The 24,128-nt window shown below is 46.0% G+C and overlaps 1 protein-coding gene across 1 annotated transcript in view; it reads left to right on the top strand.

Moving 5' to 3' along the window:
* The window catches only part of GRIN2A (glutamate ionotropic receptor NMDA type subunit 2A), a 437,090-nt gene that overhangs the window by 377,253 nt on the left and 35,709 nt on the right, over window positions 1-24,128 (top strand). The window contains exon 11 of the mRNA XM_055561516.1: window positions 15,587-15,774. Within this exon, the coding sequence (XP_055417491.1) occupies window positions 15,587-15,774 (188 nt within the window). The remainder of the gene's footprint in view (window positions 1-15,586; window positions 15,775-24,128) is intronic.

The raw sequence follows: 24,128 nt of genomic DNA, 5'->3' as shown, positions 1-24,128 counted from the left end.
AATTGTCCTTGTCTCTTCTCATTTCTGGCGGCTCTTGGCTTGGGCAGCATCATTCAGATCTCTGTTTCTGTCTCCATGTGACCTGGTTCCTCCGTGTGACCTCCATGTGTCTGCTCTTTTTACGAGGGATGCTTCTAAGTCATCAGATTTAGGGCCCACCTAAACCCAGGATAGGCTTCCCTGGTGGCTTAGACGGTAAAGCGTCTGCCTACAATGTGGGAGACCCAGGTTCGATCCCTGGATCGGGAAGATCCTCTGGAGAAGGCAATGGCACCCCACTCCAGTACTCTTGCCTGGAAAATCTCATGGATGGAGGAGCCTGGTAGGCTACAGTCTATGGGGTTGCAAAGAGTCGGACATGACAGAGCGACTTCACTTTCACTTAAACCCAGAATGATTTTGTCTGGAGAGCCTTAACTAATTACATCTGCAAAGGCCCAGCTTCCCAATAAGATTGCATTCTGAGGTTCTGATGGATGTGAATTTTAGGGAGGGACACTATTCAACCCACCACACTCACCTGGGCACCACTGTGGTTTTCCCAACAGCATCCTCTGACAGGTGTCTGACGTGAGCACTGCCACAGAAGGCTCTCGCCTGGGGTCTGGGGTCTGCGGGGGAGGCCTCCATCCAGTATGTGCTTGGGAGTGTCACCCCGATGATGCTCAGTGGACAAGGATGCAATACAGGTTCTTGCATGTAAACTACCCCACCCCTGAGTGATGCGATCATTGTGATGGCTAGTTTCCATCCCTGCTCCCTCATCTCAGATGCTTAGTTGTTCTCTCTCTGTGCCAGATGCTCTTATAAGCACTTACCTATAATTCTTCATTTAATTTCACAGCTGCCTCATGAGGGTTGACATATCCGGCATCTACACTGGGTACACAGAGAGACGATCGTCAGGCATGGGAGGGGGAGAAATTTTTCCCGACTCTTCTAGTTTTTTCCTGGCTGGTCGAAGAATTAAATTGACATGAGACAGGTTAGCAGGAGAAAGTCAAACAAAATTTTAATAATGTGTACGTGGGAGAGACCCAGAAGAACTGGCTAACTCACCCAAAGGGCCCAGGCCTCACCTTAAATACCATCCTCAGCAAAGACAAAAGAGGATGTTGGAGGTGGGCGGGTTGGGGCTTCCCAGGAGAGGAAGGCAAATGACATGGAGATGGAAAAGCAGATGTTTGGTGAATAAATTTCCCGGGCCATGGAGACTGTGAGACACACGGATCTTTAACCCCCGTTCTGTCTCCCCAAACAGAGTAAACCCATGTTCTTTGCAGACAGCTCTGGTGGTAGCTCTGTTCTGGGAACAAACCCTTCATCTAAATTCTTCAGGCAGTTAAGGAGGAGGTAAAAAGAAACATTTCCTGAGTCTCTTGTTTCTTAAAAATAATCAGCCTAACTTAGTCCTCATGCCAAAGAGACACCATTTGGGATGGCAAATTTGGCTCCCCTGCACTGCATGTGGGCTTCCCAAGTGGCTTAGAGGTAAAGACTCCGCCTTCAGTGCAGGAGACGCAGGTTCAATCCCTGGGTCGGGAAGATTGCCTGGAGAAGGACATGGCAACCCACTCTTAAATTTTTAAGGAAATTTAAACAACCTGTCTGAGCCTTTTTCCCACATCTTCCAAATCCTGGAGGAAATAGCTACCCACTCCAGTATTCTTGCCTGGGAAATCCCATGGACAGGGGAGCCTGGCAAGCTACAGTCCATAGGGTCGCAGAGAGTCGGACACGACTGAGTGAATGAGCATATATGCACACACTGCCATGAGCAGCTTAAGTCTCTTGCTGGTGAGCTTCAGAGATGGGATTTGAAGTGGGTCTACCATTTCTGCTGTTAATCACTATGCTCTATCACTTCTCACAAAATAAGATATTCTTGCTGGTAAAAAATGCAGATAAATAAGCATCCATTTGACTGTGTCCTAATTCCAAATCACCCCAACTCCCTGCAGGTAAGCAGCGTGCTCTCTTTGATATACATGCCATTTCTCCCAGACCTTTGTCAGATGCATTTGCAAATATTTATGTGTTCACATATAATTATAAAATTTTATTCTGTGGGGTGCTTTCAAACTCTATGAAGTAAGGCACAGTTTGGTTTTTCAATAATAATGTGTTTTGAAGTGCCTTCCATGTCCATAGGTGTCTTTTGCCTTCATTCTCTTCGATGGCTGGAAAGAATTCCATGGTTTGCATATAGCACAGTTTATTATATTAGTTCCCTCTGGGGGGCTCTTGGTAATATGGTCATGTTAAAATCCATGATGAGGTGTCTGTGTGCTTCGGCAAGTCATTCTCTAGGAATGATCTCAAGAAGTATGATTTCTGGGTCAGAGTATTTATACTTTCTAGAAAAGGTTAGTCTTATTCAGCTGATTGATTGACTTATTTATTTTCTGAATGACCCCATAATTCAGAGCATCAACCTTGAGTTGAGAAATACCTAGCTTCATTTTCTTACTCTGCTAATTACCAGCTGTGTGACTTCTGGAAATTTAAATAACCTCTCTGAACCTATTTCCCACATCTTCCAAATCCTGGAGGAAATAGCTACCCACTCCAGTATTCTTGCCTGGAATATCCCATGGGCAGAGGTACCTGGTGGGCTACAGTCTATGGAATCACAAAGAGTCAGACAGGATTGAACACACACATTCAGAACTCCTTTGAGGATTGAATGAATTGACTTAGGGAAAATTCCCGGCACTGTATCAGACACATAATAGGGTTTCATTGATTCTTTCCCCAGTCTCTCACTGTCATATATTTTCTGGCCTTTGAGAGTCCCTGTCTTTCAGTCCTGGTATGTGACAAGTTCAGCAGGATCACCGTCTCTACCAGGAGTGTGTGGTGATGCTTAAGAGCCAAGCATCCTGGATTCGAATTCCCTCTCTGCTGACGGTCAGCTGTGGGACTTTAGACAAGCTAATTAACTTCCTAGACCTCAGGGTTTTTGTTTATAAAATAATGCTAACTATGATTCATTCACCTGGGAACCATAACTTAGGAACTTGCACTTAGAACTGCTGTAAGGATTCAATGAGACAGGCAGACAGAGAGCAGTGTTTGGCACACAGCAAACATTCAGGAAACGTCTGTAACAGAAAGCATTCTTTGTAATATGAGCGTTTTAAATAATGCGCTGTGCACCATGGAACTTTTGCAGTAGTTGAGTTACTCTGATCCCAACCCTTGAAGAATATCTACTAAGAAACTCCATAAAAGATTGACATGTCGGCAGGAATCAATACTTTTCCTGGGTCAGAGCATGAGCAGTAGCGTGAAGAAAGAATAGCATTTGCATAGCGCTTTATAATCCCTCAAGCAAATTTACCTCCATTCCTTCCTTCAATCAGAGTACAACCACTGGAAGAGATTGTTTTCCTTCTGGTCAGACGGGGAAGTCAAGGCTTAGGTCTGAGCACAGACTCACCCAACGCCCCACAGCGGCGCTTCTCTGACTCCATACCCAACTCGAGGACAGGTGCTCTGATTCGGGAAGCTGGTGACAGCCTTGCCCTGAAGGCACATTGCTTTGGCAGGTGGTAGACGGGTCTGGAAGCTCTGATGCTGTGGGACACCCAGGGCAGAGACCTCCTCTGGGCTTTGGTTTTCTCTCTTGAAAAATCAAAAGGTAGCAGTACATGATCTAGCAACATCTTGGATAATGTTAGTTTGTTAAATTCAGCAGTAATGAAGAAGGGGGGTTTGCTGTGTCATGTTAACCTTGTCCTGTTTTTGAGGTTGTTAGTAGGCAAACTGTTTGCCCTGTTTCCTTTCCGCTGTTTCTCCCTTTCTCCACCCTCTCTCCCTCCTTCGAGAAGACTCTTGAGAGTCCCTTGGACTGCAAGGAGATCCAACCAGTCCATCCTAAAAGAGATCAGTCCTGAGTGTTCATTGGAAGGACTGATGTTGAAGCTGAAACTCTAATACTTTGGCCACCTGATGCGAAGAGCTGATTCATTTGAAAAGACCCTGATGCTGGGAAAGATTGAGGGAGGGAGAAGAAGGGGACAACAGAGGATGAGATGGTTGGATGGCATCTTTGACTCAGTGGAGATGAGTTTGAGTCAACTCCAGGAGTTGGTGATGGACAGGGAGGTCTGGCATGCCGTAGTCCGTGGGGTCTCAAAGAGTCAGACACGACTGAGCGACTGAACTGAACTGAACTCCCTCCTCCTCTTTCTCCCCTCCTCCTTTCCTTCCCTCCTGGTTTGCTCCCTTCCTTCTTCTTTCTCTCTCTTTCCCCTCTCATGACCTCCCTTTCTCCCTCACTCTCATCTCTGAGTCTCTTCTTGTAAGTCTGTCTCCCTCTTTGCACTCTCTCCCTCTCTGCCTTAACCACTTTCTCCTCCTCCGTCTCTCTCCCTCTCTCTTTGCTGTTCTTTCCTGTCTTCTTCTCTCCGTCTTCCCATTTTCCTTGGTGCCTGCTTCCATATGTATTTTTCCCCTCCCTTGTTTTCTCCCTCCTTCTCTGCCTCTCTCTGTCTTAATCTTACAATACTGCTCAGAATGTTCTCAGTTAAAAAATAAATAGTCACCATCCGTGTTTTTTACCCAATTCACAGTGAATATTACTGGAAGAATTAATCAACACAAATTAAACTGACAGCAGCAAAAAGCACACAGGGTGAAATTTGTTATTGACTGCAAATCCATAAATGACTCAAATCTTCTTGGCCAATTTTGCCTCTCTGTGCAATTTTGACCCAGGAGAATTGGACTTGATGGCCACCATCCCCATTAGAGAAAGCTCAAGATGGCAGAAGTTATAAATTAGTAAAATTTGTTACGGTCCAAACACTGATAAATTAATCAAATCCTTGTAAAATTGCAACACAAAGGAGTTGATCCCAGTGAAAATAGTTTCCAAAAAAAAAAAATTGGAAATAATTCAACTATGCTACACGAGGCATTGATCTAGGAATTAAATTAGCTTAATGGAGTTTGCTCTGAAAAATGCTACCTTAGTGAAAAGGCATCAGGGTTGGTATAATTCTGACTTCAAAGTTTGTACACATAACCTTCAAAATGTGACTCTGGGTCATTTTCCAAAAATCTATTTCAGACCATCCCATGCTGATGGCAGGTACAGTCTCTGTATGTATGGAGTGTCCCTTGCCCAAGCAGATACTTCCAAAGGCTGTCATGTATCAAGGGTACCTCTTCTTGGGCCCGTGAATGTGCCTCACCCACCGGTAGTGCTGAGTCTGGATGCTTTGATGGTGATCTGCACACCATGGCTTCTCTGCTCACTGATGTCACCCCTGCCCCAGCCATCCCCTGGATTTGTACCAGGAGACACAATTTCCAAAACACCTTCACTCCCATTTTCTTCCATCCAGTATCCAAGGAAATCAACCCTGCATATTCATTGGAAGGACTGATGCTGAAGCTCCAATACTTTGGTCTCCTGATGCAAAGAGCTGACTCATTGGAAAAGACCTTGATGCTGGGAAAGATTGAGGGGAGGAGGAGAAGGGGACACCAGAGGATGAGATGGTTGGATGGCATCATCGACTCAATGGACATGAGTTTGAGCAAACTTGGGGAGATGGTGAAGGACAGGGAGGCCTGGCGTGCTATGGTCCATGGGGTCATAAAGATTTATACACAACTGAGCAACTAAACAAGAACTATCCAGTCCCATGAAAGAGCTGCTATTACCCTATCTTACAGATGAGAAAACCAAAGCTCAGAGAGGTCCCATGACCGGCTCTCATCCGTAGCGCTGGCCGAGGTACACCTGAACCCCCTCCACTGTCCCACATTCTTCCTGCTGACCTGCCTGAACTGCTGACTGCCATGCTCCTCTTCCTAACAAGGCTTTGATGAGCACCCCCACCCTAAAATACAACCAGCTATCATCCAAGAGATGCTCAGGTCTCACTAACGCTTTGCACCAGACCTCCAAAACATACACACACACAACACACATACACACACGTTTTGGTTCCATTAATTCATCAGAACAAGTCAGTTGTCTAAGTTAAAGACTTTTTGAATGTTAATGAATGAATAATTAACTTTAACTATATAATTAGCCTTTAAATGTGCTGAGACCCCCCAGAGAGCCTCTGAAAACATGCACAAGGAGATGATGAGCTAAAACCGGAAACTTTTGATGAGGAAATGTCAAGCCCCTTGACGATACAAGCCCCTTTCCCCAAAGGAGCCATGCGGTGACTGGAGGCCACAGTCTCCGCCTTTGCAAGGGGAAGTCTGCTTGGCCGGCAGACAGTCTTAGGGCAAGGAGTGAACATTCAGACCATCGTACAGCTACAAGAGAGACCCGCTGAAGTAACAGGGTCAGATCTACACACTGGAGAAAGCCGCAGCCACTCCGCAAAGCTATCAAAAATGCAGCAGGAAGCTGCTGGGTGAAAGTAGCATGGGACACACGTGAGAGTCCTCCTTTGCTCTTTGCAGATTTGCAGAGAGGAGGTCTTATTTCCCTCTCTCGTTCGGAATCACTGTCCTTTTTAATCATTTGCTTTCCTTGAGGACGGCAGGTGATGGGGAGAGGATGACAGCACCCATGCGGCCTCGGTGATGCCTGGTGGGGGGTGGGGATGTCACACAGCCAGCACCGCACAGCATGACTTTTCAGGCGCTGGTTGTGTTCCAGCCCTTGCACTGGTGAGCCGAGGTGTCGGTTCATTTGTCACAAATGTTTGGAGAAGAGCTCACCCTTCTGTAGGGAGCAGAGGTGGGCCTGGCAGGCACTCTGTCCCCATCATGGTTCTCAGATGGGATCTGTGAGCCTCCCCCGCCCCTAAGTGGGAGAAGCACTGAGCCAGTGACAGCCGTGTGGATCGGCAGGAGCTGGGATGGCAGGGCTGTAGACATCTCCACTTTAAAAGCAGGAGATGAGAGGCTTCCCTGGTAGCTCAGTGGTAAAGAATCTGCCTGCCAACGCAGGAGACACAGGTTTGATCCCTTGTCCGGGAAGATCCCATGTGCTGCGGAACAACTAAGCCTGCTCAACTACTGAGCCCGCGCTCTAGAGTTGGGAACCACAACTTCTGAGCCCACGTGCGGCAACTGCTGAAAGCCACATGCCCTGGCGCCTGTGCTCTGCAACGAGAGAAGCCACTGCAATGAGAAGCCCGTGCACCGCAGCAAAGCGTAGCTCCTGCTCACCGGAACTAGAGCAAAGCCTGCGCAGCAACAAAGACCCACCACAAAAATAAGTAAATGAGTACATTAAGAAATGAAAAAAAAAAGCAAGAGAAGAAAACACCAAGCAGGAAAACATCACCGGCTCCTCCCTGTGAGGCCTGAGGTTTCCAGCCACGGCTCTGAGTTCTGAGGGGTTCTTCGTGCAGTGCCCGCGTCTAATGTCCATGTTGTTTCATCCCCAGAGCTGCCAGTTACCACACTGCAGCCTAACATGCCTTTCTCTCACCCACCATCGCAGTGCCAATCCCCCCAGCGCTTTTGGTCTCAGTTGGGCTTCTCTTTCTGACGCTCCACCCTCAACAAGAAGCTATGGCTATCCATGCCTAAATGACTCCCAAACAAGTAGGGTTAAGATGTGTTGAGGGCAAGAGATGTCTCCTCTGGAGGTGACACCAGACCACACATGGCTGAGCATCTCCTGGGAAAGAGACAGACGAAACTGAACAAGCCACCAGATCTTTTAAAACCCCGATGGCTCTGATCTGATCCTTTCCCTTTTTTCATCACGGTGGGCCTCACGTCGAGCTGTAACCCCAGGCTGAATTTCATAAGTAAGAGGCAGAGCTACTTCTGTTTACTCCACGGTCTGTGGATAACATGGTCCCGGTGGTTATGTCTGTGGCCTTTGTCGTCACGCTGTGTTAAGCCCAAGTGCCGTCTGACACTTACATAAGCTGGCCTGCCATGTCCCTCACTTTACCTCTCAGGGCCTCCGTTTCCTCGTTCCACAGGGATGGCAGGCGTGCATCCAACTTTACTCCGTTAGAAGAAGTAAGTGAAACAAGATAATGTCTATAAAGTATTCAGGACCGGGTTTGTCCCGCACAATGCATGAATGTTGTAAGCCCCTCTGCTGGAAAATCTGAATGCAGAGGGATCCATCAGTGCGGGCCCTGCATACACATCTCCTTACATAACCTCCCTTTATTCCCAGTGGCCCTCGGAGGGCAGCTCGCGTCTGCCCCGCTTTACAGGGAGAAGAAGGAGGCTGAGAAACACAGGGGCCTTGTTCAAAGGCTTTGACCACAAAGCCCTAGTTGGAGGACGTCAGCGAGTTTTACATCTTTTCTTTTTAACAATGGGAACATTTTCCTTCAGTGGGAAGGAGATCAAAGGCACAGGTCTCTGAGTCGGAGCCAGGAGAGGCAGGGCCCCGCCTCCCCCACCCACTGGGAGCCACTTCTGAAGCCCCCAACCTCGTGTGGCCATTTATACTGGAATATGATTTAATGAAAAGAAATAAAATGGACACCTCGGGTCCTCAGTTGCACTAACTACATGTGAAGTGCTCGATAGCCATAGCACAGGTATGGCATCTTTCCATCACTGTAGAAAGTTCTGGACAGTGCTGCTATAACAGTGTGCGTGCAGTAAGTCCCCTACGTACAACTGAGTTCCATTCCGAGAGTGCGTTCGTAAGTCCAATTTGTTCCTGAGTCCAACAGAGTTAGCTTAGGCACCCAACTAACACAGTCAACTATATTGTACTGTACAATAATAGGTTTATATTACATTCATGCAAATAACACATTAAAAAACAGGCACAAAAAATAGAGAAAGCATTTTTAATGTTACAGTACAGTACCTTGAAAAGTACAGTAGTTCAGTACAACAGGGCTGGCATACAGGGGCTGGCATGGAGCGAACAGGCAAGAAGAGTCGCTGACTGGAGGGGAGAAAGGAGGTGAGAGATGGGGAAGCTGAAGGATATTCAGCAAGAGGAGATGGAGGGTAAGCCGTGATTTCACTCGCGCTTAACATTGATGGAATGCATATTAGCATCTTTGAAAGTTCGTAACTTGAAGGTTCCTTTGTAGGGAACTTCCTGTACAAAGTTTGGAAATACTGCTGGTGAGCTTCAGGCAGGCTTTCATTGTTGTTCAGTCACTAAGCTGTGTCCCACTCTTTGTGACCCCGTGGACTGCAGCATGCCAGGTCTCCCTGTCCCTCACCATCCCCCATAGTTCACCCAAGTTCATGTCCATTGAGTCGGTGATGCCATCCAACCATCTCATCTTCTGCTCCCCCTTTCTCCTCCTGCCTTCATTCTTTCCCAGCATCGGAGTCTTTTCCAATGAGTCAGCTCTTCCCATCAGGTGTCCAAAATATTGGAGGTTCAGCTTCAGCATCAGTCCTTCTGGTGAATATTCAGGGTTGATTTCCCTTAGAACTGACTGGTTTGATCTCCTTGCTGTCCAGGGGACTCTCAGGTTTTCTCCAGCACTACAATTCCTTAGCCTCTCGCAATCTCATCTGCTCATAAACAACACAAGAAAATAAAATAAATAATAATAATAAATCTCCGTACTGGGCATTTATGAGGCCCCACTGGGACAATGCATGTAAAATAACTGTGCACTTTTTTCGAGCGTTGTACAAACAATGGCCATGTCTGTCGGGGGTACTGTGTAAGCCCTCAGATGTTGTTGAACATGCAGGTATCTGTGACCAATGCACTTAGACTCCAGCTCTCTAGAATCCTACATGAGGGACAGAAATCAAAGTCATGTAGCCCTGTGGCTTCCTTCACCTGTTGTCCTCACTTTGGTTCTGACGTGGCCCTGAGACCACAGAGAGTCTTCCTGGCCATACCCCTCTAAGGGTACCGGTGCCAGTCCACCCAGAGGTGCCCACGTGTGATCACTTTGCTCAGAATTAACTGTGTCTTTTGCAGGTGTCCTCCCTCTGACTTGATGATATCTTGCTTTTGCAAGCTTCGTTTTCCAAGTAAACTTCCCCTTTTTCTTTGCGCTTATCCAGCTGTTTTTTGCTCAGCTCAAGACTTGTCATGAAATATGGTAATGATTTGCAGAAATCTGTGCCTCTCCGTAAAATACAAATTTAAACTGCTCTTGGACAGCTCTCATACGGGGGCCAGGTACAGATTTAATTTCCATTCCAGAAATGTATCAGCATGTGGTGGGTTAGTAGGATGGGGAGGACTTTCACCCCGTGAATACCAACAAATGGCCTTAATATGAATACCCTTGTACACACCTAGGCATTTATTTGTGTTTGCTTTTTGAGGAATTGAGGTCAGAGAGATGGGTGAGTCTTAGAAAGTTTCAATAAAACCCAGGTTCTTAGCATCCCCATGGCAACATAAAGCGTTGGAGTTGCAAGCATTCCACCTTCATTAAGATGACACATGCCATCCGTTTGTCCCAAAGACCCCAGGACACATGTTATCCTAAGTCTCAGTTTCCCTATTCAGAGTGACAGAGATGACTCAGGCTTCAGAATTGTAGAATTCCACAGTTCCACAATGTCAACCTCATCTCACAGATGACAAACCAGCAGTGCAAAAGAAGGAAGTGACTTTCCTGAAGTGATCCTTTCATCCAAATGTAGACAAAGAACATGGATCCCTTCCACCTGTTCCTCCATGGCTCCTGTCACATGCCCTCCTGCCATCATGCACAAATCAACCTTTAACAACTACACCCCCCACCCCCACAACGTCCATGGGTCTCAGAGAAACCTGTATGCAGGTCAAGAAGCAACAGTTAGAACTGGACATGAAACAATAGACTGGCTCAAAATTGGGAAATGAGTACATCATTGTTGGATGTACTGGGTTGGATGAAGGACAAGCTGGAATCAAGATTGCCAGGAGAAATATCAATAACTTCAGATACACAGATGACACCACCCTTATGATAGAAAGTAAAGAGGAACTAAAGAGCCTCTTGATAAAGGTGAAAGAGGAGAGTGAAAAAGTTGGCTTAAATCTCAACTTTCAAAAAACTAAGATCATGGCACCTGGTTCCATCAATTCATGGCAAATATATGGGGAAACAGAGGCAGAGTTTATTTTCTTGGGCTCCAAAATCACTGCAGATGGTGACTGCAGCCATGAAATTAAAAGACACATGCTCCTTGGAAGAAAAGCCATGACAAAACTAGACAGAATATTAAAAAGCAGAGACATTACTTTTCTGACAAAGGTCCATATAGTCAAAGCTATGGTTTTCCCAGTAGTCATGTGTGGATGTGAGAGTTGGACTGTATGGTCCATGTTCTGGACCATAAAGAAGGCTGAGCAGTGAAGAATTGATGCTTTCAAACTGTGGTGTTGGTGAACTCTTGAGAGTGAGTCCCTTGGACTGCAAGGAGATCAAACCAGTCAATCCTAAAGGAAATCCACCCTGAATATTCATTGGAAGGACTGATCCTGAAGCTGAAGCTCCAATACTCTGGCCACCTGATGGGAGAAGCCAACTCATTAGAAAAGACTCTGATGCTGGGAAAGATTGAGGGCAGGAGGAGAAGGGGGAAACAGACAATGAGATGTTTGAATGACATCATTGGCTCAATGGACATGAGTTTGAGCAAACTCTGGAAGATGGTGGACAGGGAAGCCTGGCGTGCTGCAGTCCATGGGGTCACAGAGTCGGACACGACTGAGCGACCGAACCACAGTAGCATGGCTGGCTCTCCAGAAAGGCTGTTTCCTCTTGGCTTGTCAGTTGTGTTCATCATCACCATTGACAAAACCCAGTTTTTCCCACTCTTCCACTTGGATCATCTGATGCCCTTTTAATAGTCTCAGAGAATAAAGCTGAGTCGCCAACCCTACAGCCCTGAGATGAAAGCTTCAGAGTCTGTTGGCGAGACACGTCCTGTAGTTTGGCCCCATCTCTAGCCATTAAAGAAACAAAAAAATTAAAATGAAGAACATAGCTGTAAACCTTCCAAATAGTTTTGTTCCCACAGGGAGCCCTTCAGCAGTTGTCTCTGGAAGGATGCAGCATTTTACATGCTCTCGCTGCCACTTTCATTTTTCTTTGCTTCACTGTTTTATGTCTTCTTGTTAAGGAGAGAAGGGCAGTAAAGCTGAAAAAGTGTCAGGAAGTTGAGCACTCCTCAACTGACTTTTCTTATTACTTTAGAGTTTATACTTCTGTCTCTGTTTTCAAGGGTGATTGATCATTTTAGCCTTCTTTTTTTTTTTTTAACTTTACAATATTGTATTGGTTTTGCCATATATCAACATGAATCTGCCTTCTTAAATAACCTAAAAAATAGGAAGCAACATACATGCCCACTAATAGGTATGTAGCTCATGAATTAGGCACAGCCATGTCTTTGAACCCCTTCATGAATCACAGCCTTGTCATGGTGAAGGGGCTTGTGTAACTCAAAGAAGCCATAAGCCATGCCATGAAGGGCCACCCAAGATGGATGGGTCACAGTGAAGTTCAGTTCAGTTCAGTCGCTCAGTCTTGTCCGACTCTTTGCGACCCTATGGACCATACATAGCACTCTGAGTCTCCCTGTCTATCACCAACTCCCAGAGTTCACCCAAACTCATGTCCATTGAGTCAGTGATGCCATCCAACCATCTCATCCTCTGTTGTCCCCTTCTCCTCCTGCCTTCAATCTTTCCCAGCATCAGGGTTTTTTCAAATGAGTCAGTTCTTCGCATCAGGTGGTCAAAGTATTGGAGTTTCAGCTTCAACATCAGTCCTTCTGCTGTGAAGAGTTCTGATAAAATGTGGTCCACAACAAAATCTAGACAGGGTATTGAAATGCAGAGACATCACTTGGCCAACAAAGGTCCACGTGGTCAAAGCTATGGTTTTTCCAGTAGTCATGTACAGATGTGAGAGTTGGTCCATAAAGAGGGCTGGATACCAAAGAATTGATGCTTTTGAATTGTGGTGTTGGAGAAGAACCTTGAGTGTCCTTGGACAGCAAGGCGATCAAACCAGTCCATCCTAAAGGAAATCAACCCTGAATATTCATTGGAAGGGCTGATGCTGAAGCTCCAATACTCTGGCCACCTGATGCAAAGAGCCGACTCATTGGAAAAGACCCTGATGCTGGGAAAGATCAAAGGCAAAAGAAGAGGCCGGCAGAGGATGAGATGGTTAGATAACACTGAGTCCATAGACTCAATGGACGTAAATTTGAGCAATCTGCGGGAGACAGTGGAGGACAGAGGAGCCTGGTGTGCTGCAGTCCGTAGGGTCAGAAAGAGCCGTACTCGACTTAGCAACTAAACAGCAGCAACGATATCTTTGAGAGGGTTACTGGATGCTTGCCTTTTGGAGGGTGCTGACCGGGAGAGACGAACAGAACTTTTGAGATGATGGTGATGTTGTTTTCTTTCTTGATCTGTGTGATGATTTCAAGGATGTACACGTATGTAAAAATTTATCTAGCACTTTATGTCATATAAGTTATACCTCAATAAAAATAAATGTACCAAAAAATTAAAAAGAGTGCTCTGTTTACTGACATAGAAGCACATTCACTATGTGTGGGATGAAATAAGAAAAGAAAGCCATCGGGAAGATGGTTTGCATGGCATCATTATATTTTGGAGACTGAAACAGTGTTGGCAAACTAATGTCCCGTGGGCCAGGCTATTTCGTGTAAATAACCTTTTATTGGGACAGAGTTGAGCTCCTTCATTTATGTGTTATCAATGGCTGCTCTCATACTATGCATAATTTCCTAGGATTTTGATAACAAAGCATCACAAACTGAGAAGCTTAGCAATAGGAAGCAATAGGAATTTTTTTTGTCTCGTATTTCTGGAGGCTGGAAGGACAAGATCAAGGTTGTCCATAGGGCTGTGGCCCCTCTGAAGACACCAGAAGGGTCTTCTGGCCCCTGGTGGTTCCTAGGCTTGTGGCAGCATAATTCCCACCTTCCCTTGACAGTCTCCCTGTGAGCACGTCTGCATCCAGATTCCTTCTTTTTACTTTTGAAAAACTTTTTATTTTCTACTGGGGTCTAACCGATTAATGATATTGTAATAGTTTCAGGTGGATAGCCAGGGACTCAGCCATACGTATACATATATCTATTCTCCCCTGGGTGTTCATTGGAAGGACTGATGCTGAAGCTGAAACTCCAGTACTTTGGCCACCTCATGCAAAGAGTTGACTCATTGGAAAAGCCCCTGATGCTGGGAGGGGTTGGGGGCAGGAGGAGAAGGGGACGACAGAGGATGAGATGGCTGGATGGCATCACCGACTCGATGGACATGAGTTTGAGTGAACTCCGGGAGTTGGTGATGGACAGGGAGGCCTGGTGTGCCGCGATTCATGGGGTCACAAAGAGTCAGACACAACTGAGCGACTTAACTGACTGAACTGATTCTCCCCTGCTGGCTCAGATGGTAAAGAATCCACCCTCAATGCAGGGTTCAGATCCCTACATTGGGAGGAGCCCCTGGAGAAGGGAATGAGAACCCACTCCAGTGTTCTTTCCTGGGAAATCCTGTGGACAGAGGAGCCTGGTGGGCTACAGTCCATGGGGTTGCAAAAAGTCCAACACAACTGAACCTCTGACACACATTCTTCCCCAAACTCCCCTCCCATCCAGGCTGCCACGTAACATCGAGCAGAGTTCCCTGTGCTATACTGTAGGTCCTTGTTGGCTATTCACTTAAAATAGAGCAGTGTGTACATACACATTCCAAACTCCCTGACTATCCCTTTTCCCCATTCTTCCCCCTGGCAACATAAGTTCGTTCTCTCCAAATTCCTTCTTTTTATCAGGACACCAGTGGTATTGGGTTAGGAGCCCACCTTGCTCCAGTATGACCTCGCCTTAATTAATCACATCTGCAATGACCCCATCTCCAAATAAGCTCATATTCAGAGATACTGAGGCTTAGGACTTCAACATATGAATTTTGAGAAAGCACAATTCAGCCTATAACATGCCACAGCAGGAGAGTTGAGTAGTTGCATCAGAGACTAAGCCTAAACTATTTATTATAGTGTCTTTACAAAAGAAGTTACCAGCCCCTGTTTTCAAAGATGTGTGTATGTGTGTGTGTATGTACAAATGCATACAAAATTCGGAAGTTTGTTCGCAAATACATTAACAGAGGTTGCCTCTGAGTTACAGAATTATAGGCAATTTTAACTGTACTCTTAATATTTTCTACATTATTTGGGCTTCTAAAAATTATGATATAATAATATTTGTAATACAAATGAATAGTAAACATATCTCTTTGGACAGGAAAGGACATCATTCCTGTTTAGTCGCTCTGCTTCCTACACGCAGCCATCAAATCTCCTGTCCGTTAATGGTTTGTTTCCAATGCAAACCTCTCTAAATAGGCCACCATTCTACACTGTTGGGAGTGCTGATGGCAAACACTTAGCAACCAGCGAAATCAACTGTTTACTCACTTGGGCATAAGGATTCTTCATGTCTTTATTTAGCTGCCTCTTGTAACTCAGGGAGAAAAGGTTTTGGCTTTTATCTCCTCATTAAAAATAGATCCTTTTCTGATGACAGGACGGAGCAGTGATGAGTCATCTCCTGGGTGATAGGGAAGTGTGTGATGCTGGATCAGGCCTTGGGAGATGGGCCCCAAGATGGTACCTCACCATCGCCTTGACTCCCTGGCTTCTTGTCGTTGCAGGAAACTGGACGCTTTCATCTACGACGCTGCCGTCTTGAATTACAAGGCTGGGAGGGACGAAGGCTGCAAGCTGGTGACCATTGGGAGTGGGTACATCTTTGCTACCACTGGTTACGGGATCGCCCTCCAGAAGGGTTCGCCGTGGAAGAGGCAGATTGACCTGGCCCTGCTCCAGTTTGTGGGTGATGGTAAGACTCTGGTTGACTTCCCCTACTTCCAGGGGACTGGAGACCCTCACACTCTCTGCTTCCTAACTGGCTTTCCAGTGGATCTTTGGGTAATGACTTAACTCATTGTAAGTATTTACTGAGTGCTGACCACATGGTATCATGGTTCTTTAGGTTGCTTATAATGGAAACCAATTACAGACAGCTAAGTCAATTAAAAGGAGTTTATTTTAAGGATGCAGAAGTGTCTATCTCAGTGAATTTAGGAAAGAGTTGAGCAAATAGGTTCAGAGGGAAAAACAGGAACCAGGGCAGGCCTGGGGCCTCAGCAGCAGTAATTCATGGGTCCTCTCTCTGAAGGAGTGCTTCTCAGTGTGGGGCAGGGATTTCATCCCCTGGGGGATATTTGGCTGCGTCTGGAGATATTTTTGATTGTCATGACAAGGAGGTTATTTGATATCAGCATTTGGTGGGTAGAGGCCAGGGGTGAGGGTGCTGGCATCTTTCAATGCCCAGGACAGCCCCCCCCCTGCCCCCCACCCCCCGCAAAAAAAAAATCTCAAAACACAGAATTATCTGACCCCAAGCATACAGTAAAGAATCTGCCTGCAACACAGGGGACCCAGGTTCAATCCCTGGGTCGGGAAGATCCCCTGGAGGAGGACATGGCGACCCACTCCATTCTTCTTGCCTGGAGAGTCCCATGGACAGAGGAGCCTGGTGAACTATAGTCCATGGGGTCACAAAGGGTTGGACACAACTGAGCAGCTTTGACTTTCACATGTTTATAGTATCAGGGTTAAGGGGGAAAGCTCTGCTCTAGAGCACTTGTTGTTCAGTTGCTAAGTCTCTGAACACAGTCATGCTCAGTGTCCAAATCTTTGAGACCCCCTGCACAGCACACCAGGCTCCTCTGTCCATCACTATTTCTAGAGCAGTGACATCACACAACTAGGCTGTAATAAGTCCCAGTCTCTATTTTCCAAATTCTAAACTTCAAATTCCAGAGGAAGGATTCCTGATCAATTTTGGGTCAAAGGCTCTTTCCTGGACCCCTCAGGAGTGAGTAAAAGGTAGGGTTATGTTGTCTTAACACGACAGCGCCTACTGTTTTCCTATGGGGAGATGAAGGAGAGGTGATCGCTATACAGGGAAGAGTTAGCAGAAACCCCATGGGTTTCCACTACAATCCACCCCTTGGCTGCCTATCCTGAAAAAAGACCATTTCCACCCTCATGGGCTTGCAGTCTAATGGAATGAGGGTGTTTCTGGAGCTTCCAGCTAACTGGACTGACTCTCTCCAGCAGCATTTCCTTCTGTGCATCTCTACTTTTAGTTGGGGATTTCAACATAGCCCATTGCTCCAGGACATGGTTTTAGAATCCTGTTCTGGCTCAAATGGCATGTTGGAGCCCTTGGATTTGCCACCACTGAGATAGGAAAAGCAAAAGCAGCAGAGATGGCAGGTGAACCCTAGAAACGAGTAAGTATGAGTAGGAAACGAAAGTTCAGGGCATAGGTCAGAAGCTGCATTCAAGAATGGGTGGAGGCTATATTTGGAGATGGTTCCAGAAAATACAGGGCTTCCCAGGTGGCACTAGAAATAAAGAACCCGCCTGTCAATGAGGGCGATATAAGAACCTTGGGTTTGATCCCTGGGTCAGGAAGATCCCCTGGAGTGGGAGATGGCAACCTACTCCAGTATTCTTGCCTGGAGAATCCCATGCACAGAGGAGCCTGGTGGGCTACAATCCATAGGATCACAAAGAGTCGGACACAACTGAAGCGACTGAGCATGCACACTTGCCAAAACATGCTGCTCTTGTCCAGGGCTGGGGAGGACGGTCTGTCCACCACTGTGGCCAAACACAGTGTTGAAAGAGGCAGAGGTTTGTGTGTATGGTTGGTGTAAACTTGAGCAAAAGGCATAATGCCTTACACCCTCTACTCCCAGATTTAAACCTTAGGTTCTCAGTGTCATCAAGAAACCTAAATGTGGTATATTTAACTCCCAAATGAGAGCATCTGAATCTTTGAATTCTCTCTAGGTCATTGATACCTTTCTCTCAGATCAACACCCATGTTCTCTGCTGTGTCTTAGTGACTTGTAGCTGTGTTGCCCAGCTATTGCTGTGACATCTTGGAAGAACATGACACTTGGCATTTATTTTGCTCGTGGGAGCACAGGTGGAGTGGGAAAGCTTGCCTTGGGCCATGGTGGCTCCACCTCCTGCTGCTGCAAGCCCAGGGATCATCTCTGTGGTCTTTGTTCCATCATGTTTATTCTGGGTCTCAGGCTGAAAGGGCAGCAGCTAGCTGGGAGAAGTTCTTTTCCTGGCTGTGTTGGAGGCACAGGAGAAAACACCCACCTGCACGGGCACATTTCAAGTCTCAGCTTTCTTTTTTTAATTTTTTTCTTTTATATGGGAGTATAGTTGCAGAACCTGCCTGCAGCGCAGGAGCCGCTGGAGATATGGGTTCTATCCCTGGGTCGGGAAGATCCCCTGGAAGAGGGCATGGCAACCCATTCCAGTATTCATGGGCTTCCTTGGTGTCTCAGAAGGTAAAGAATCTGCCTACAACGCAGGAGATCTAGGTTTGATCTTTGGGTTGGGAAGATCTGGAGGAGGGAATGGCTACTCACTCCAGGATTCTGGCCTGCAGAATCCCATGGACAGAGGAGCCTGGAGGGCTACAGTCCATGGGGTCATAAAGAGTCGGACACGACTAAAGCGACTGAGCGCAGCACGGCATGTAGTTGGACCAGCAGTGCTCTGTTAATTTCAAGTGTATAGCAGAGTGATTCAGTTCTACAGATACATGTGTCTATTCTTTTTTGAATTCTTTTCCCATTTAGGTTGTTACATAATATTGATTGGACTTCCCTGGTGGCTCAGAATCTGCCTGCAATGTGAGGAGACCCCAGATCGGTCCCTGAGTTGGGAAGATCCCCTGGAGAAGGGAATGGCAACCAGCTCCAGTATTCTTGCCTGGAGAGTTCCATGGACAGAGGAGCCTGGGGGGCTATAGTTCTTGGTGTTGCCAAGAGTCAGAGATGACTGAGCAACTAAGACTTTCTTTCATAATATTGAGCAGAGTTCCCTGTGCTATACAATAGGTCCTTGTTGGCTAGCTTTGTCCCATTCACATCTGCTAACACCCTTCTGTCTGAAGCAAGTCCTATGGCCAAGCCCAGAGTATACTCTGGAGCACAGGTGCCAACCTCTGGGGTCTAATGATGATCTGAGGTGGATCTGATGTAATCATAATAGAAATAAAATGCGCAATAGATTTAATGTGCTTGAGTTATCCCGAAACCATTTCCCACCCCCCATCCATAGAAAGATTGTCTTCTGTGAAATCGGTCCCTGGTGCCAAAAAGGTTGGGACCGCTACTCTGGAGTATGCTCGGCCTTGTAAAGAGGAGTTTTGGAGTCAGACGACAGGCGTGTATACACAGGGGAGTGAAGCATCCGTCTGCCACGGTGGTCACCTAAGCACCTCCCCGTGGTGTGAACTACCCCGCTGACGAGGGTCTCGTTTCCAGCAGTAAAAACCACAGAATCTTGAACATAACAAGTAACTGGTCATTGAAGTACTGGATGAATACATACACACACAGATGAATGGTTAGTGTCAGGATGTATTTCATTTGACAGGAAACTTTTAAATATGATGGGTAGCTGTCAAATCTGTTGGTTCTAACTCTACACCTACCTACCACTGCTGTAACTTCTGTGGCATCTTTTATGAAATAGCAACATATTTGGGGAATAGGATATGCCAATCACCACACCGGATGTGTTACATATGTTCTTTAATTGAATATTCATCACAACTTTATAAAGTTAAATATTGCCTATGATCATTTTACGGAGAATGAAACAGCAGCTCAGCGGGTTTATCAGTCCCTTAGTGAGTAAGTGGCGAAGCCCCTACTTTAAGGGGACTTACTGTTGATGAGGGTCAATCATTTCAGACTTTTGTTTCATTAATTCTCCAGAATGCCTATTAAAGTTTGCTTATTAGATGCTTGAGATGTATGGATCCCTGGGTGTGTACACATGTATGTGTGTGCTCTTGCGCACTCAATCGTATCTGACTCTTTGTAACCCCAAGGACTGTAGCCCACCAGGCTCCTCTGTCCATGGGATTTCCCAGGCAAGAATGCTGGAGTAGGTTGCCATTTCCTACTCCAAGGGATCTTCCAGACCCAGGGATCAAACCAGCATCTCCTGCCCGGGCAGACAGGGTCTTTACCACTAGCACCATCTGGGAAGCCAATAGACCCTTGAAGAAGAAGTAATTTAGTGTATGTTGGATGATATCTATTGTCCCATTTCCAAATGCTTCTGTGAAAAGGTTAATTTTTTTTTAGCCTCAGTTTATTCATCTGCAATTGAATACAGAAATATTTACCAGATAAGGTTGTCATGAAGATAAAGTGAAAAGTTATATTTAAACAGCCACCTGGAAATAGAAATGATTCAGTAAATGCCACCATCACCACCACCATCATCATCATTGTCCCCCTCCCCTTCCTCCTCTCTTCCTCCCCTCCCCCAACCCCCGCATTATTGTTGTCCATCCACAGCTCAAGGATTCAAAAAACCATTTTTAATGTCGTATTGGTGATAATATGGTCAAGTTAGCATCATGCATTGGAGAAGGAAATAGCAACCCACTCCAGTGTTCTTGCCTGGAGAATCCCAGGGACGGGGGAGCCTGGTGGGCTGCCGTCTAAGGGGTTGCACAGAGTCGGACACGACTGACGCGACTTAGCAGCAGCAGCAGCAACATCATGGAAATGCCGTTCTGAACAGAAACCTCCCCTCTGTGGCAAATAAAAAAAACAGTAGAGGCATCCAGATAAACCAGAGAGGTGTTCCCTGTTTTAACAGAGTGTCTAGATTCTTAGAGGCATTTTCTGTCCCAGTTCAGGGCTTTCCTGGTCAGACTGTCTGGACTGGGGGATGTGTCTTCACAGCTTCATCTTCAGAGACCATCTGGAGGCCAAGCCATGGGAGAGAAAATGACGTGGCTCCAGGGGGCGTCTTGAGATAATCTTCCCGGAAAGCCACGTCCAATTCTGAATGTCTCTCTAGGAGTAAATACATGAATTAACACAGCTGCATAAATATTTCACTTATCTTATGCAGCTTCGGCAGGATTAATTATACTCCAAAATTAGACCTGGAAAGAGCACAGTGCTGAGCGGTCCCTAATTATTATTCATCCCCTGGAATGGAGTGTTTATCTCTTGTTATAGAGTAGCTTCAGTGGACGATTACGAGTCTAATGAGTGTCAAAAGTATAAAAAATTTTCCTAATGAGCTGTGTAAATATAACCTTTTGAGTAAAGTGTTTGGGTATTGGGGGAACCTCTTATGTGAAGCCTACCAAGCATTTCCCTAGGAAAGGGCCTGCCAGTCTCCTGTAAGAGATACACAGGGTCCCAGTAAGAACTTACCCTCCTTTTCCTGTCTGACTGTTGTGTCCTTTCTGAAATAGTGGCGTGCACCTGCATGGGTGCAGGCATGCTAGGTTGCTTTGGCCGTGTCCGACTCTGTGCGACCCCACAGACTGTAGCCTGCCAGGCTCCTCTGCCTATGGGATTCTCCAGGCAAAAGTGCTAGAATGGGTGGCCATGCCCTTCTCCAGGAGATCTTCCTGACCCAGGGACCAAACCCACGTCTCTTATGTCTCCTGCATTGGCAGGTGGGTTCTTTACCACTAGCGCCACCTGGGGGTTCACCTGGGGACACTCAAAGATACTTTTCAGCATCGATCATCCATACCCATTGTTTACTGATAAACACACGTTCCTAGGCACTGAGGTTCCAAGAAGGAATCCTTCCTTCAAGGAGCTTACCATCCAGTTGGTTGGCAATGTGTGGAATTAAAATGTCTAATTAATAAATAAATAAACATCCTGTTTTGAAAAAAAATGAACATATTTGTAATAATTCATGTATATATGTTAATATATACTATATATTCATGTTTATATATGTATGGGCTCAGCCGCTCAGTTGTGTGAAACTCTTTGTGACCCTATGAACTGTAGCCCACAGGCTCCTCTATCCATGGAATTTTCCAGGCAAGAATACTGGAGCAGGTTGCCATTTCCTACTCCAGGGAATCATCCGAACCCAGCGATCGAACTGGCATCTCTTGGGTCTCCTGCATTGGCAGGTGGATTCTTTTCCACTTCCACCACCTGGGAAGCCTACACGCACACACACACACACACACACACACATACACACACACACACACGTTGGTGTCTTGAGTAGATGAGAGAGTGGTCGAGGAGAAATATGAGATATATCTTATTTTTTAGTAGTGGAATGAAAATACAGAATAAGTCATAAAGAAAACAAGTAAGATTTAGACAGAGATTAGGATGGGCCAGAGTTGCCAAAGCCCCATTCATTAGCTTATCCAGCAGCCAACAAATAGCTGCTGGGTCCCTGGTATCATCCCGGTACCTAAGAGGTGACAGGTAACAGAGAACGTAAATAATGAGTAAGTCTGGGCCCTAAAAAAATGGCATTTCTGGCTTCAAAGGAGAGGTTGGACAGAAAGTCTCTTAGGCCCTATCAGTCTCATGGATTTTGTAATATTTATGTGATTCTGGGATTTGAAGAGACAGAAGAAAATCATAAGAGGTTAAAGGCCCTTTTGATGGATAGAAGCCAGCAAGAAGATATCAAGGAGAACAAGTTGATATTGTAACGTTATTCAGAAACAGGTGGTGTTGAGAAAATAGAAGGAAACCAAGATTTTGAGCCTATACTCAATGGTCCACTACCATGCTAAGTGCATCACAAATGATCTTTATAATTCTTTGTACAATGTTCTGGAGTAGATCTCATTACCTACATTTTGCACAGCAGGAAAATGAGTCTCATTTAGGTTATGTGAGCTATAGCAAGGGGCTTCCCTGGTAGCACTAGTGGTAAAGAACATGCCTGATAGTGCAGGAGACATAAGAGACATGGGTTCGATCCCTGGGTCAGAAAGATTCCCTGGAGCAGAGCATGGCAACCCACTCCAGTGTTCTTGCCTGGAGACTCCCATGGACAGAGGAGCCTGGAGGGCTATGGTCCATAGGGTCGCAAAGCGCTGGACATGACTGAAGCAACTTAGCCTGCACACACACATGAGTTGTAGCAGAGCTTCTCAAACTTGCACCTAATCAGGACTCACCTGGTGATCTGTTTAAAATTCAGGCTCTGTTCCAGTCGATCTGGGGAGCCTGAGAGTCTGCACTTCTAACAAGCTCCAGGTGATGCTGCTGATGCTGGTCTGTGGACCACACCCTGCATAGATTTTTTGTTAAGAGGTAAAAATTGAACCAGGTTTGCCTGATTCCAGCTCTGATCATCTTTCCATTCAACTAGGTTTCTGGAGAAGTCTTACGAGTGGCCAGATCACTTTAGCTACAAGTCATATATTTAGCTTTGAAAAGCATTTAATCTTCCTCTTGTATCTTGCTCAGTCTTCATGGTTGTTGGTTTCTTTTTAAACTCAGAAAAGCATTACTTCTCCCTGGTGTCTAGTTTAAGTTCACTAAACAAATAAAATGAAATATATGTATTTATCAAATATTTTTATAAAATTTATAAGGTATATCCCATTGCACTTACATTAGATATATAAAGATATTATCTATAAATATTTGAAAGATATGACACATACATATGTATTCATCTTGTATTCTAAGGTGACCAGCTCAACCCATTTTGCTGGGACTCTCATGGTTTTAAAACTAGCTGGTGACTCCATGCATGCTCAGTCACTTCAGTCGTGTCCAACTCTGTAAGACCATACAAGAGACTGTAGCCCACCAGGCTCCTTGGTCCATGGGATTCTCCAGGCCAGAATTCTGGAGTGGGTTTCCATGCCCTCCTACTTCAGGGGATCTTCCTGACGTAGGGATAGAACCTGCATCTCTTAAATCTGCCTGCGCTGTCAGGTGGGTTCTTTATCACTAGTGCCACCTGGGAAGCCCCAGTTGTATCTTATTTGGATGTACATAGTAGATTCATCTCCAGTACTCTTGCCTGGAAAATCTCAGGGACGGAGGAGCCTGGTGGGCTTTAGTCCATGGGGTTGCCAAGAGTTGAACACGACTGAGCGACTTCACTCTCACTTTTCACTTTCGTGCATTGGAGAAGGAAATGGCAACCCACTCCAGTGTTCTTGCGTGGAGAATCCCAGGGATGGTGGAGCCTGGTGGGCTGCCGTCTATGGGTCGCACAGAGTTGGACATGACTGAAGCGACTCAGCAGCAGCAGATTCATAGATGGAGTATTCGCCAGAGCCCATCTGTATCACTTCAGTTGGATTGGTTCCCTTTGTCCCTTTGG

This window comes from Bubalus kerabau, chromosome 23, assembly GCF_029407905.1.
Source record: "Bubalus kerabau isolate K-KA32 ecotype Philippines breed swamp buffalo chromosome 23, PCC_UOA_SB_1v2, whole genome shotgun sequence".
In the NCBI taxonomy this organism is placed as follows: domain Eukaryota; kingdom Metazoa; phylum Chordata; class Mammalia; order Artiodactyla; family Bovidae; genus Bubalus; species Bubalus kerabau.
This window is presented reverse-complemented; position numbering and strand designations above follow the sequence as displayed.